Raw genomic sequence first — 15,886 nt, 5'->3', positions numbered from 1 at the left:
ATAATGTCTCTTAGCTCTTGTTTTTGCTCTTTCAATATGTGAGCATAATAGAGGCAAGAGGAGTAGATCTGACAGTAAATATTACTGTACAATGTAGGCCAGGCCTGTCCAACCTGCGGCCCTCCAGGTGTTGTGAAACTACAAGCCACAGCATGCTTTGCCAGTAGACAACCTGTTGATAGCTGGAAGGGCATGCTGGGACTTGTAGTTTCACAACATCTGGAGGGCCGCAGGTTGGACAGGCCTGGTGTAGGCCAACAGCAAGCTCTCCTCAAATGTGTGACAGAAACCTCTCCCCCTGTTGAATTGTCTTTGCACTTGAATAGAGCACCTGTTTGAATGGCAGCTGCTACTTTAACTGGAAATACACACAGAAGCACATCACGAGAGGCTCCAAAGAGACCTCACACTTAATTGAATGAGCCCTATTGAGCACTACCTACTGAATAAACTTGGTAAAGCTCAGCAATCCGTTTATTAGACTATTCTGTCTACTATGATAGCCTATGGAGTATGCCTCAGTGTGAACCAAGTGGGTATCCAGCTGTTACCACTACTCCTTATAGCCAGCTTTAACTCGCCATCTATAATGTGGGTCATAGAAGAGAATTAAGATACTGCCACCTCCTGGCTGTCCCCTTGAATTGCACTACCATTACAAACAATGCACTTCAGATAAACAGCTGTGTTGATGTACAGGATGCAATTCTCTCTCCTGAATAAGTGCTCCCCCACAGCCATACTCAAATCAAGTATGGCAGCATGTGATGCTCTTCTTAGATGAAACTAATCACAATGTACCTCAACACAGGATAGACTGAGAATTGTTATTTTATTTAAAAAACAACAACATATAAAATAGATAACAAAAAAATAATTTACATGTAGATAGTTATATAAATCTAGTGTTGGCTAACCTGTGACACTCCAGGTGTTTGGGAAACTACAAGTCCCAGCATGCTTTGCCCAAAATATAGCAGCTTATTGCTGGAAAGGTATGCTGGGACTTGTAGTTTCACAACACCTGGAGTATCACAGGTTAGCCAACACTGGTCTAGACTTTTCTTCCATCGTGTTTTCTGATTATTTCAGGAAAATGTTGACATTTCCTTTCGAGGATAGGTGTCACAGACAGACTGACACATGTACCTCAAAGCAGGAAGTGTCCAATACACTAATCCTTAGATACAATGATGCAGTTTACATTGCACTTTCCACCAATACACTGCGCACTGACACAAAGTGATCAAATCCACACAGGACCACAAAGCGCAAATGAGTCGCTTGAACTCCAGGCATCTGGGGATAAAATAATGATTGATAAAAAGAGTTTTAAAGAGTGTTTAAGATGTATACAGATAACATCACACTTCCCACATCTATATATAGGTTTGTAAAGAGATAGAACCCCAAAACCAAATTTGTGTGGAATGGCTTCAATTTGCAGACAAATAAAGCAATATCCTGCCCTGGAAATAAGAAATCATAATAGCATTTTACAATCAGTAAGTCATTCCCTGCTGTATTAGGTAAGTATACTTTCTAAATATCATAATCATTTTTTTATAGAGTGCCACAGTAAATACCTGTGTCGAAAATTAGTAAAGGGTTTTCGAAAATGTCTACTGGTATCGCTCCCATAACTCAGCCTGAGCAATACAGGTCAAATATTATGAGAATTCTTACAAAGAGAACCCCAATATTCTGATTGTTCACGATAGGGGGGAAAGCCCATGGGTTTTGCCAAGGAACAAATACATATTGTACACTTACAATTATCTCCTCGTTCTGAAACTGTCCTTCGACGTGTTCAAGATCTGGAAACAAGAGAGATCACATTACACATTGCTTGTGGTCATGATTTTGCTAACGGAATAATAAGTCATACAAATACAACAAATTGTACAATACAAGTACAAATATGGTGAAAAGCAGTTCAAGTCATATACACAGAAAACATTAGGGCATTGTAAACATGCCAGCACTCACCTCTTTCCACGCAGCGCTCAAAGTTAATTGGTTCTTTAGATGTACTTGTCTCGATTCGTAAACTCTTTACTAGAAAATTAGAGGAATAAAAAAACAAAAAATTAGGTAACAGCTGTGGTGGCACAACTAAATATGATTAAACAGATGAATCTTAATTGTAGAAGAGTATTCAAACATTATATCAAAGGAGAGAGGTCGCCAACCTGGGTTATAACAGAAGCAACTGTGGCATTCACACTTGAATCCACATAGGTCTCTATGATATTAGCATAAAAATAGTTTGCGATTTTGGTGCTGTTATCTCTAAGTAGTACAGAGTTATAACAGAGCAATCATGTTGTCCAGCTATGCAGTCCCAATGGGTGGTAGTATAGTTTTCTATCAAAGAAGGAGACACACGGCCTAAGCATCACTGATTGTACAGTTTACAACAGTACATGTGGTTGAAATTGAGTGATATTGATATGAAAGTGCAAAATTGAGCTGTGTCCTTTACTTAATGAGCTCTCAATTATGATTTTGCCAATCTTTTGTAAGCCGCTCATGCTGATGATGAATTCCTGAGGGAACATTCCTGTCGTTGTCCAGAATGTCTCCGGATTCCTACAAAGAAATGCAGAACTTCAGTAAGACACAACATGACATGCCCATAAGTACTATAATACAAACATCTATTATAAAATTTGTTTGAAAACAAGTAAAATGTTTGTGTTTTTTTCAAATACAGATATTGTATGTTTGCCTGCTTACCTAATTCAAAATTATAAATCTAGATTATCTCATGATACACTTTTTAACTTTTGAATGCAATTTCCTGGGTCACTTTGCTGCTGGGCAGATATAGATGTGTAGTTTCTATATAATACCCTGTACAGATATAAGATCCTGCTCATAATGAGAATACATTGCAAATGGTGATAATACAAATCTGTTACACTCTGTATAGACATAAGCCTCTGGAGTTACCCAACATAGCCAGACTACTGGCCCTTATAATGCAAGGCTATCAGACTTGATATTGCCATAGGACACTACCTCTACCCAATCATTGATTATAATAATATAAAAATATTTATGCTCTATAAGACATAGGACACAACATGACCTGAGCACAGAATATGATCGCAATACAATAATTCAATACAATGGCGTAGTGGTTAGCACTTCTGCCTCACAGCACTGGGGTCATGAGTTCAATTCCCAACCATGGCCTTATCTGTGTGGAGTTTGTATGTTCTCCCCGTGTTTGCGTGGGTTTCCTCCAGGTGCTCCGGTTTCCTCCCACACTCCAAAAAAAAAAATATTAGTAGGTAAATTGGCTGCTGTCAAAATTGACCCTAGTATCTCTCTCTGTCTGTGTGTTAGGGAATTTAGACTGTAAGCTCCAAAGGGGCAGGGACTGATGTGAATGAGTTCTCTGTACAGCGCTGCGGAATCAGTGGCGCTATATAAATAGATGGTGATGATTATGAATATATCAATATTACCATGTAAGTCTGCAAATACTGGTAATCCCGGGGCTGGTGGTAACTATGCACCAATAACAGCCGGGACACTGACAGGGGCAAACCTATATCAGCTGGGACCGACCCTAGACCCCTAGAGCAATCTGTGTGCTGCTCACCCGTCAATGATGTGCTCTGCCGGGTGTCTCTCATCGCTGGAGGTTACCAGAGCCACCACCGCCCCCGCCCGGGTCATATCACCGGACACTACAGCTCTCCTAGGCTCTCCGGCTTTCTGTATTAGGCGTTGCTAAGCAACCAGGAGCTCCATCCGGAAGTGCAGACTTACCAGCCGGAAATACGTGTGTCCGTGCGTAAGCGTCTGTGGAGAGCAGAAGAAAGGTTCCGCAGAAGGAAGGTTCCGGGAGGCTGACAAGACGGGGTCAGCCCGGTGAGAGCGGTGAATTGTAGGGGTGTGATCACCTCAGTAGTATACAGCAGATAACCTCTATCCATCGTTAGTTATATCAGTGCTGGAGTCTGGAGGTCTCATTATACCAGGAGTATGAGATATTACAGTGCAGAGTCATGAAATGTGCTTCCTAATTACACTGCATGTTGGAGGATAAAGTTATTCGCTGAGGTGAGATCTAATATACATGTAATATACATGAAATAAGGGTCAGGTGACACTGTAGGGGACAGGGAATGGTGTACATATGTAGAAATGTATAGAAAATACCCCACAAAATATGGATTATTACACTGACCCATTGCTAGTATTACATTGATCTACTACTACTATTAGAATTGCTATATAAACAAAACTTACAAAACGCCTAGTGTGTAATGAATGTTGGGTACATTTATGCAGATTATAAACTTAAAATACAGGTTTAGCCAGTATGAAATTCACAAATATCTTCGTAACCTTAACATGTTTGACTGAATAATTACTTTATATTACTTTATACTTAATTGTACACCGTTGTTTGAAGTTACCACCATTCTAGTAACAGTTTTTTCCCCAGTACATTTCTGTAGGTTTTCAGAGAAAACTTGTGATGTTCATGGGGAATATTACTGTAATTATAATTGTATCTTAAATATCATAAGTTTTAATGAGCTTCTGAAACGCACACATATATATATTTCTTGTAAGAGGTAATGCTATGATACATAGGGTAAGGGGGACGCATACGTAAGGGGCTATGGGAAATACTTCAGAAGTAAAACTATATGCTCTCTGGCTTGTGTATTTATATTGAGGTATTATAATGTTGCAGAAAACCACAAGATCATTCCAAAATCAGTGTATCATCATCATTTATTTATATAGCGCCACTAATTCCGCAGCGCTCTACAGAGAACTCATTCACATCAGTCCCTGCCCCATTGGAGCTTACAGTCTAAATTCCCTAATATAGACACACACACACACAGACACAGACAGAGAGGGAGAGACTGGGGTCAATTTTGATAGCAGCCAATTAACCTACCAGTATGTTTTTTTGGAGTGTGGGAGGAAACCCACACAAACACAAGGAGAACATACAAACGCCACACAGATAAGGCCATGGTCGGGAATCAAACTCATGACCCCAGTGCTGTGAGGCAGAAGTGCTAACCATTAGGCCACGGTAATATTTCAACTGGCAAACCAGCATATAGGAGAAGCGTGCATGGTACTTGTGCAACCAAAATCATTCTTGTTGTAAAGTGATTTGAATGCTGTAGGGCAGCTGCTAATATTTTATCCTTTTCATTTTCAGAACATGTCACAGTCCTCAGAATTGGAGAGTAACGAGGACGAAGGGCCTGTTTACGTGCGTGAAAAAGGCCAGTTGTTCTTGGCAGGATCACAGTGCTCACGGAGGCGGTCTCGCCCCGTTCGAACTTTCTCCAAGGGTTTTTCAGTGGAACTGTGTGTGAAACAGGAGGATACATGTAAACCCAAGGAGAAGCCATTTATTTTCACATACACAGATCAGGGCAGCCTACGATATTCTGCCAAACCTCTATTCACCTTGGCGCTTGATCTCATTGCTGATAACATTCAGCATGTGGACTCCCTTCTTGGGTTTCCAGAGCAGATTGCAGAGAAACTGTTCACTGCTGCAGAAGCCAGACAACAATTCTGTAAACCCAACAGTGGCCTTGTGGCCCTTCGGAAATTCACAGAGGCTTATGGAGACTTGATGCTGTCTTCACTGTGTCTGCGGGGCAAGTATGTGTTCTAATCTTGTAGTATACATGATTTGGACACGGAGAGTTAAATAAGTTGTTTATTTTTGTAATAACTCCTAGTATGTACAGAGACCCACCCCCCTCATGTAGTAATTTGTGGGGATACCTTTGTGGGATTAACACGGTTGCCTGCATTTGGCTCCTGGTCCAGCCACATTGACAGCCTGGCTGTCAGGTGTCAAATTTCTGCCTCAGTGGGTGTATACCAGTGTTGGCTAACCTGTGACACTCCAGGTGTTGTGAAACTACAAGTCCCAGCATGCTTTGTCAATACATAGCAGCTTATTGCTGGGACTTGTAGTTTCACAACACCTGGAGTGTCACAGGTTAGCCAACACTGGTGTATACTTTATACACTAGCTGATTGCACAGGATCTGTAGCCAATCGAATTAGCTGCCACATGCAATACATACTCTTGCTTACATCGCTAGACAAATGTGTCTGACAGCAGTCACTTCTCTATAGCAGATTTTTGTGGACCAGAGACTAAATACACTTAAAAAAACAATCTATATATGAACAGTGCTTCAAAATTAATACAGATAATGTTTTATGTCAAAATATACTTGAAACAAGGGATTAGCACAGCAATGATCCAAAAGCTTATTCACACACACTTATTTTAAGCATTTATATAGTAGCATGAGCAAACATAATCATCAGCATTTATTTATGTAGCGCCAACATATTCCGTAGCGCTTTACAATTGGGGACAGACATAATAAACTAATAAACAAACTGGGTAAAACAGACAAAGAGGTGAGAAGGCCCTGCTCGCAAGCTTACAATCTATTGGACAATGGGAGTTGACACATGAGGTTAAGTCTACATTTTGCATTTTGGCCCAGCCAGACTGCAAAGGTAAAAGTGACTTATAGGCTAAATGATCCTGTCACACAACAATGTTGGTCAGGGGGTAGTTGTCTTGTGTGAAATTGTGTAATAGGCTAAGGTAGTGAGGTTAAGAGGGTGGTTGAGGAATATTATAAGCTTGTCTGAAGAGGTAGGTTTTCAGAGAACGCTTGAAAGTTTGTAGACCAGAGGACAAGAACAGTGTCATATGATTAAAAATAATAATGTTTGTAATGATTCTGTTCATGTGAGCATATATCCTATCAGTCCTTAGTAAATCCGATCGCTTTAGGAGCTTCTCGGTCCCACATGGTTCATCTGTTTCCAGGCAAAAGGACTGCACTGTGGCTTAAAAATGAAGTTCACATTTATACTGGCTCCCAGCAAATTAATATTTATTACCTTTAAAGCCATAGGTGGTCACCTTAAGCAGATCTCTCTCTGTGGTGCTGCTCGCTCCTCTTATTTCATGGGTTGAGTTTGCAATGCAGTACAGTATTCACTTCAGTTCCGTTACATGAAGTCCTGCTCTTGTTATCCCTGCCACATTTCATCTTCAGCAGAGACATGAACTGAAGACTCTGCTCAAGATGAAACACGTTGTACCAGTGTCTTTGTTTTTTTTTCTGCTGAGCGTTACTGAAAGGGGATGGCAAAACCATTTTGGTGAACAAGCTGCTGATACTTGATTTATTTATTAACATATAACTGTGACAGATTAGGGGATAGGCAGGGAGGTGTCCTGCCAAAGGCTTATGTCAGGGGTGTGGGGGCTTGGTTAAATAGCAATGAGTCTGAAAACATTTCTGATGATCCCATTGCCACAAGTTACCCTTGTTGGCATGAGTAATATTTGTAATATTGCACGCTGCAACACAAATTGTGTTTTATACCAGAGTATGTCGTGGGATTTCTTTAAAAAAATATATATTTTAGCAGTCTTCTCCCAGAACAGTTGTGCCCAGGGGTGGACCTAATCGTTTTGCTGTTTAAAGTGGCAATTAAAATGGTGCCTGTCTCATTCTCGCATAGACCAACATAGCGATAACTAGTAGGAAAATAATATTGTTACATTATTATTATTATTATTATTATTATTATTATTATTATAATTCAGAATGTCACGTATCCGTGATTTAGATGTTGGCAGCATTTGTATAGTGGATTTCCCCTCTGCACAGGATAAGTGTCTCAGTCCACCTCATAATAAGGCCTGTGCCTATGGTTTATTCATGTATGTATTATTCAGAGAGGGTGACATTTCTACCTGTATGAGCTCATAATGATATATGCATTTTGTGCAGGCATTTGTTGGTCTCGGAGAAGTTGGAGGCGATTACATCGTTTCACGGCCTTCACAGGTTGGACTTGTCGTGCTGTAAACTGGGGGACGAACACGAGTTCCTTGAACACATTACCTCCGCGGCTCTGAGCAGGTACGCTGATGTATATTTCCCACTGACTATAGCAAGTATAGTAGTCTGGTGTTGTATGAGTCATATGCTGCCCTTTTGCTACTGCTCTCTAATAGTTCCCCATTAAAGACAAATTCCACCTATACTTTCTTTAGAATAAACCTCCTTCCAATTAGCCAAAAGCAGTTGTATAGATATTCACCCCCGTCGACACGTACTGTCCTTGGAAGTTGAATGCAAACTCCTGCAAATGCCCATTGTCAACTAATTGGACAGCATCAATAAGCTCCGTACGTTGGAAATCCAAGCTGTACGTCCTGCAGCATCCTAGGACTTCAGACACAGTCAGAGGGGAGTTTGGCCCAAACTCAGGGGTCCTGTCAACGGATCCTTTATTTCTGCTTTGGTGTACAAGGGGGGTAATTGCAGAGAATAAAAAAATAAAAGACATAATTTAGTCTTGACTGTAAATGTAATAGATATTGCATATTTAAAACAGTAATTTTCCAATAGAATGTTGACTTCTAATTATATCTAGAAGTCAATTTGTAAAAGATTCTATTTTACTCCCAACTAACTGTGTGCAGCCCTCTGTGGATTTAATGGCTGTAGTGCTCATTGTGTTATGAGTTTGAAACAGAAACTGTGGCACTTTGTCAAACATGTATCAGTCACAATTTTCAGTCAATTTTGCTTCATAATTAGTGTTTGACTTTTATGGTACGTTCCTCTCTAAGTTTATAATGACACCTACTGGCTGTAGAAACACATTTGCTATGTTCTTGAACAAATATCTATGAGGGAGAAAACGTGGTTGTAAGATTTCATCAGGAATTCAGCATTTTTCATCGGTGCTGGCACTATTTAAATGGCCCCTTTGGTTTTGGAAGAGGAAGGTTATAGCCGTGTTTTGAAATGTTTCAGATTACGAGAACATGGAATACCAGTTCTTATACCTGTACTACATATACAAAACAACAAGGAAATATCCAGAGGAAAATATGTAATCAAAATAATGTGATTTTTTTTTTTAATAGAATACACTGCAAAGCTTAATTACATTTCTAGAATATTTATTTTTAAGATGGACTTCATTAATCCTAACTGAGACATTCCTTTTGGGTTGCACTGACGTCCTGTCTTATGTCATTTAATTAATATATAGGGGTATATTTACTAAACTGCGGGTTTGAAAAATTGGAGATGTTGCCTATAGCAACCAATCAGATTCTTGCTTTTATTTATTTAGTGCATTCTATAAAATGACAGCTACAATCTGATTGGTTGCTATAGGCAACATCTCCACTTTTTCAAACCCGCAGTTTAGTAAATATACCCCATAGAGTCTTGTATAGTTTACCTGTTAATGTGATGTGTGCTGCTGTCTCTGCAGCCTGAGAGAGCTATACTTGAAGGATAATTGTCTGTCGGATATTGGGGTCAGGAAAATGACTGCTCCACTGCGTGTCCTGAACAGAGGACTTGGGTGCTTGACACTGCTAGACCTGTCATGTAAGTATTTAGTATAAGGGGTTTACATGCTCTTTTTGGTGAGGTTTGTTGCATTCTAACAATCTGCATGTTCATATGTACTAAAATAAATAGTCCCTGACTACTTATGTCAAACTCTGATTTTAAGTGTTCTAAAAAGTATTCTTTGACATTCACTAAAGTAATAACCACCTAACTATGAGGAGAATGTTGTTCAAGCAACTGGTTGGTTTTCATTACACAAAATTGTTACATATTCTAAAACTAATAACAAACACTAAAGTATGAATAATAACACTTCATGAATCATTATTAACATTGGATGTCAGTTGATTGATGGTAATTGATTGCAGCTCATTACAACAACAGTTGCTCAAAGAACAATTGCTTGAAAATAACCGTCTCCTACACTGGTTTTCCCTCTTAGGGCTACAATGACTCCTTGCAGCTATTCCATAACCTTTTTTCTTCTAGCTGCTAGACCCCACCGGTCCCACCTCTCGCATCCCCTCAGCAAACTATCAATGGGACAACGGTGGTTATTTTGATAAGAATTTTCCCAGGGAGCCGTTCTCCCATGGGGAATTGTCTGCATACATTTGAAACACTTTTTCCTATTATTATTCTACTGTTTTTTTATAATCTATATCAGATATATTGATTTAAAATTGTAATTGTAATTTGACAGCTGTGCTGCAGACTCCCTAAAACATGTATTTCAGGTTTAGGATAGCTTCAGCAGGTCTCCTATTATAACCCGGGATAACGAAACTCCCTGTAAGACAGACTGTATGCAAACATGCACAGTCCAGTATTCAAACACAACATGAGTTCCATATGGTTTCGTAGCTGTTGCTGAACTACAAGTCCCATGAATCTTTTCAGGCTGACTGCAAAGCTTGGGAGTTGGTGATTGACAACACTACAGATAGACTCTAGGAGCAGATGCTAGACGCAGGCATGTGGGCACACAAACTGCTATATTATTTCTTCATGCAACTATTTTCCTTTCCTTGTTCCATTGTAATATATAACTTGGGCATAATACTTTATATACAAACACGTCCCTGTTTCTGAGACCTTATAATCTAACGTTGCTGGACACAGACCTGGAAGAGTCTGTCAATCTATGTTTAACATTTACCATTTCTCCTCTAGGCAATCAGGGAATCACTGATCTGGGGGTCACCTTCCTGCTTGTATTTAAACAGCTGCTATTCTTGGACCTTTCTGACACAGGTGTGCAGGTAAAATACTGCTGAGCTGATATCCAAAGCATTTAAAGTATACCTGGCCAGAGTAGATCCTATATATAATATATATATATAAAGACCGTACTGACCTTTGTTTGTAAAAGACCATCACACTGAAATCTGTGATAGGGTTGAATACATAAACTGATCTGCAGAATTATTATATGATAAACAAGAAATGTTTCTTAACTATTTAAGACGTCCTTTCTTGTAAACATACAAATAACAAGCTAAAAATGTCCTTAATTTCTGGAATTTTGATAGGCCACCAAACACAGGAAGTACAAACTGATACACTATGAAAAAATATTATGTGACATTCAAAAACATAATGAATTTAAGACTAAGGGGTCTATTTAAAACGGCTGTTTTCTCCAGAGAGTGGCCATAGCAGCTCTTCCATCATTTTACCAAGGGGTTAAAGCTCTGATTTCTCCTGTGTTCATCTATTTCACACTGGGTACTGCAGTCCCCATAGACTCCTATGGGGACTGCGATGTGACCCAATTTAACACGCTTTACTTTTCTCCACGAGCCCTAAATAAAAATAAACTGGCGTTGGCTTATCTTTCCAGTAGTCAATAGCCGTCCATCGCCATAGGAGAAACCTCTCTCTATTATTATTATTACCATTTATTTATATAGCGCCACTAATTCCGCAGCGCTGTACAGAGAACTCACTCACATCAGTCCCTGCCCCATTGGAGCTTACAGTCTAAATTCCCTAACACACACACACACACACAGACAGACAGACACTGACAGACTAGGGTCAATTTGTTATCAGCCAATTAACCTACCAGTATGTTTTTTTTGGAGTGTGGGAGGAAACCAGAGCACCTGGAGGAAACCCACGCAAACATAGGGAGAACATACAGACTCCTCACAGATAAGGCCATGGTTGAGAATTGAACTCGTGACCCCAGTGCTGTAAGGCAGAAGTGCTAACCACTTAGCCACCGTGCTGCCCTCTGGGTGCACCGCCAAGTCCCATCGCTATGTGCATGTGTGACCTTAGCCGCTCATGTGCAGCAGCCACACAAGTCACTTCCTCCTTTCGCCAGCAGTGTTAGGCTGCCAGTAAAGGTGGTAGTTAGTTTAGGAGGGGCTTTGTGCATTTTGTAATACTGCGGTATGCAGAGATACAAGATGATACTTACTGCCACCAATGGTAAATAGACCCATATGTCAGAATCTATGATATTTGGAGTTTGTTTGCAATCTCATTTGTTGATAAAGTAGAAATTACAGAGTTTCTGCACAATTACATGTCTGTATTTGTGTTTGTTTCAGGATCCCATTGTAACATGTAAGAGAATACAGACAAGGACAGGTCTGCATCATGCCAAGAAGCCCTTGACCCAGTTTGATCATGTGGACTGCAGGACTCAGGGCTGGGCAGAGCAGGTATATGTGTGTGAACCGTATTGTTCTCTTGTAGAGGCCTTACCAGATACAGTTATTGCTGCTTGTTTGTTCTTTTACTTGCATAATTCCTGATGTTTACTTAATCACATAAGCAGAGACGGGATGAAAGCAGAAAGAACCAGACAGTCGTGCCTACAGACTAGTGTAGCAGGCGTGACGTCTTGATACAGGTGGCAGAGATAAGACATATGTAGTAAGTTACGAAGATGAGATTGCGCAAGCTTGGCTGTAAAGTGTCCCTGTTATCTACACACAATGATTCAGCTGACAGCAGTGCTAGGTTAGCTAGGGTATGCTAATACTGTGTGTTGTGGGCTGAACGTCTGCTGCAATTTTCCCACCCAGGACCCCTCAGATAAGAGACTGGAGGGTCATCTTAAAAGCCTGTTATTCCTGGTAATACCAGTAAAGCACTAAATCTTATCTTATATTTCAGCTTTTCAGACAGTGGGATCAATGTGTTGCATCAGCCATCAAACCAAAGGAAATCCTGAAATCCTGGACAGCAGCTCAACAATTTTGTGAGTGTTTCAAATCAACCTATCCCAATTTGGGCACATAACATACAGAATGTTCACTTACACTAAACGTGGAGCTTTGTTATATGGCTGTTCTATATGAATAGCTGCATAAATAATGTACTTTATCTTCATGAGCCAGCTATTTGAGTACATTCGTGAGGTTCAACTCATGTGTATGGCCTGGACAGCAGTTTTCCATTACGTATTTCAAAGTTAGATTGTTGTTTTGAGTTTGTTACTACAGTAATTTGAGCTACATTTTCAACAGTGTTTGTGCACTATTTATTTTCCAAAAAGGTAATTCTACTCCAAATCTAAAATGAGACTCTATAACGTAGCATAGAACATTATATTTTAGAATATAATTCATTATCCAAGACACAGTTTTGCATTCTCTACTTTTTAATAACCGCTTAGAAGGCTGCTTTGCTATTACTGCAACATATATGAATTTCTGTGAGTCATCTAAAGAGTACTAGGAGAAAACATTTTATGTTGAGTTAAAGTGCTCTCATCGTCTACACTCGGTGTCATCTCGCAAAGTGGAGACATACCCTTTGTGGACTGAGCAATATTGAAAAGCCGTCAATATATTTGCTAGGATTCAGTGATGTCACTGAGATAAGTCTGCTATGAATCAGTGATGTCACTGAGATAAATCTGCTAGCATTCAGTGATGTCACTGAGATGAGTCTGCTAGGAATCAGTGATGTCACTGATATAAGTCTGCTAGGATTTAGTGATGTCACTGAGATGAGTCTGCTAGCATTCATTGATGTCACTGAGATGAGTCTGCTAGGATTCAGGGATGTCACTGAGATAGTAGATTATAGCATTCACCAGTGTGATATGTTATGTATTATTCATGTAGATGGAAAAGAGAAGGCGAATCACCAAGCCATGGAGAAATGTATCTTCCCAGTTACTCCGGCAGCGACCTCCACACATCTGCAGTTTTACAGACCGGCGGGAGACCAGGATCCAGTCCCCTCTGTGTCTCACTCTGAACGTTTCCCTGTAAAAAGAACTCATGAAGACAAAACTCAAGATGTTCTCCCTTCTCCACCTCCTGCAAAAAGGTCCCGGGTGGCTCTCACTCCAGAGGACTGGGACTTGCTGAACTCCTACTGAGCCTGAACTCCTACTGAGCCATCGCTCATCTAACTCTCTCCACGTGACCAGAGCAGGGGTCTGATGACCCTCAGAGACCAATGTTTTCTAGGGGGAAACTCTACAGTGTCTGGCAATAGTGCAGCCAGAGATCATATTCCATTCACTACCTGTGCTGTTTGTGGGTTTGCCAAGCACCATATCGCATATTTGGATTGGGGCAGGTAAAGAAAGACTCGGGGGTAGATTTAGAAAACCTAAAAAGAAAAGTGGAGGTGTTGCCCATAGCAACCATCCGATTCTATCATTCATTATCTAGTGCATTCTAGAATTATAACTATAATTTCTTTGGTTGCTATGGGCAACCCCTTTCTCTTTTTAGAAGGTTTGATACATTTACCTCTGTGTGACCAAAATATCTTGAATCTTTGGTAGAGCCACGGGTTTCCTAACTATATCTTCGTGTCACTGGTCAGTCTTCCCCTTAGAAATCAGGCAACAGCTAACATGCTTATGAATAATGCCTGGAGAATCAAAAGGAGAGTGATGAGGCCAAATGGAAAGAGACAATTGCTGAAAAGATTGCTTAGATGGTTATATGTCCGATTGAGGTTCCACAGTATAGTTTGTTACTTTTAATAGTATTTTTATGTTTGCGGCATATAATAAATTCTATTTTGTTACAAACACATTTTATTTCCTGGTTAAATTGACTTTATAATTACCAAAACTTTTTTAGATAACATGCCTTTTAAACACAAAAGGGGGTAAATTTATCAAACTGTAGGTTTGAAAAAGTGGAGCTGTTGCCTATAGCAACCAATCAGATTCTAGCTGTCATTTTGTACAATATATTAAATAAATAATAACTAGAATCTGATTGGTTGCTATAGGCAACATCTCCACTTTTTCAAACCCAGCTTGATACATTTACCCAATGGTCTTAAAGCATATGTCTAACTTTCTGGGTATTTTTTCATTTTTATAAATCAATGTAATAGAGCCATGGGGTCTATTTTCATAATGCTATCCTCTGCCTATCTTTAAATGTTTGTTAGGCATAATATTTTATAGAGTGTATCTACTAGGTACCCGAAACGTAATTCTCATTTAAAAAAAAAAAAAAAAAAAAGGTAGGAGGAATATATGTATTACAACACAGGGACTATTTTGTTTCCGCATCAGCTCAAAGTAGACAAATACTAAATTATTGCCCATAAGAGAAAAATTGGCAAAACTGCAGCATGTGATAAAGCCACGGAAAAAATTGCTACAAAATTATAAATACACCTTTTATATTTAGTTCCAAAGCATCATACCAATAAATTGGCTGCATTTATTGATTCACACCTTTACAATGCATTTATTCTTGTATACGACCACATGTAATTACACGTTTTATGTGGTGTTCTAGAATGCAACACTTAAGTGCATTATTTGTTGCAAAGCATATTATGTACATCAATAACACAACCAGTGTGAAGCTGCAGAAGAGAGACATAGGTTAATATCAATAATCTACCCGAAGTGCTTTATATACAATATCACAAATACAGTATAAGTAGTGCTGCAGCATTAATAGGCATTCTCCTAAGACCCACGAGTCCTGGGTGAGGGCATATCTGGGACCGCAGGAACTGTCTCTGCGGTATAGTAACAGCCTAATCTGCAGCGCTGAGCTGCGTATAGTCACAGACATGCTGATTGTTGTGAGGTCGGTACCAGAGCGCCCGGTGAGGCTGTACTGGTTTGGGGAGTCATGACAAGTAGAGCAGCGAAACCCATAGAAAAATGACAGACAATGAACTGGGGAATACAGGTAAGTTACTGACACAGAGGGGGCACAGGGGCAGTGACGGGCACAGAACATGGGCACACCAATATAGTGGGTAGACATGAGAACAGACATAAGATCATAAGGGACAAGGTAGGCGTGTGATACATACTCTGAAATGTCCTTCAATAGAGTTAAGACAAAAAGAAAAAATTAGAGGCTCGCCAACCGAACCTCAAATATGTTCAGTTTAAGGAGACATCTATATTCATTATTGTTATATTACACCTTGTATAATTTATTATCTTTTGGCCCTTTTGTGTGTCAAATCGCAGGCAGATAACATAGATGCCAACTGCA

The 15,886-nt window shown here is 39.8% G+C and overlaps 2 protein-coding genes across 2 annotated transcripts; one reads left to right on the top strand and one right to left on the bottom strand.

The window, feature by feature from the left end:
- Nucleotides 1-815: 815 nt before the first annotated feature.
- IFT25 (intraflagellar transport 25) lies at nt 816-3,784 on the bottom strand. The gene is made up of 5 exons (XM_075184030.1): nt 3,614-3,784; nt 2,486-2,592; nt 1,990-2,058; nt 1,774-1,817; nt 816-1,299 (listed from the first exon to the last, which is right to left on the bottom strand). The coding sequence occupies exons 1-5, from the start codon at nt 3,688-3,690 to the stop codon at nt 1,201-1,203; spliced, it is 396 nt and encodes a 131-aa protein (XP_075040131.1). The 5' UTR covers nt 3,691-3,784; the 3' UTR covers nt 816-1,200.
- Nucleotides 3,785-3,822: 38 nt separating this feature from the next.
- LRRC42 (leucine rich repeat containing 42) lies at nt 3,823-14,443 on the top strand. The gene is made up of 8 exons (XM_075182130.1): nt 3,823-4,077; nt 5,207-5,661; nt 7,839-7,970; nt 9,343-9,461; nt 10,599-10,687; nt 11,987-12,100; nt 12,558-12,642; nt 13,514-14,443. The coding sequence occupies exons 2-8, from the start codon at nt 5,210-5,212 to the stop codon at nt 13,771-13,773; spliced, it is 1,251 nt and encodes a 416-aa protein (XP_075038231.1). The 5' UTR covers nt 3,823-4,077; nt 5,207-5,209; the 3' UTR covers nt 13,774-14,443.
- Nucleotides 14,444-15,886: the final 1,443 nt, after the last annotated feature.

This window comes from Mixophyes fleayi, chromosome 8 (assembly GCF_038048845.1).
Source record: "Mixophyes fleayi isolate aMixFle1 chromosome 8, aMixFle1.hap1, whole genome shotgun sequence".
NCBI classification, from domain to species: domain Eukaryota; kingdom Metazoa; phylum Chordata; class Amphibia; order Anura; family Limnodynastidae; genus Mixophyes; species Mixophyes fleayi.
This window is presented reverse-complemented; position numbering and strand designations above follow the sequence as displayed.

Bases quoted from the DNA above. Each gene is read 5' to 3' on its own strand.
- IFT25 (XM_075184030.1), bottom strand. From the start codon at position 3,690: ATGACCCGGGCGGGGGCGGTGGTGGCTCTGGTAACCTCCAGCGATGAG. The intron at 1,818-1,989 runs GTGAGTGCTGGC...TCTTGTTTCCAG, and splicing joins TGAGCGCTGCGTGGAAAGAG to ATCTTGAACACGTCGAAGGA. The intron at 1,300-1,773 runs GTAAGTGTACAA...TTTTATCCCCAG, and splicing joins TTCAGAACGAGGAGATAATT to ATGCCTGGAGTTCAAGCGAC.
- LRRC42 (XM_075182130.1), top strand. From the start codon at position 5,210: ATGTCACAGTCCTCAGAATTGGAGAGTAACGAGGACGAAGGGCCTGTT. The intron at 7,971-9,342 runs GTACGCTGATGT...CTGTCTCTGCAG, and splicing joins ACCTCCGCGGCTCTGAGCAG to CCTGAGAGAGCTATACTTGA. The intron at 10,688-11,986 runs GTAAAATACTGC...TGTTTGTTTCAG, and splicing joins TTTCTGACACAGGTGTGCAG to GATCCCATTGTAACATGTAA.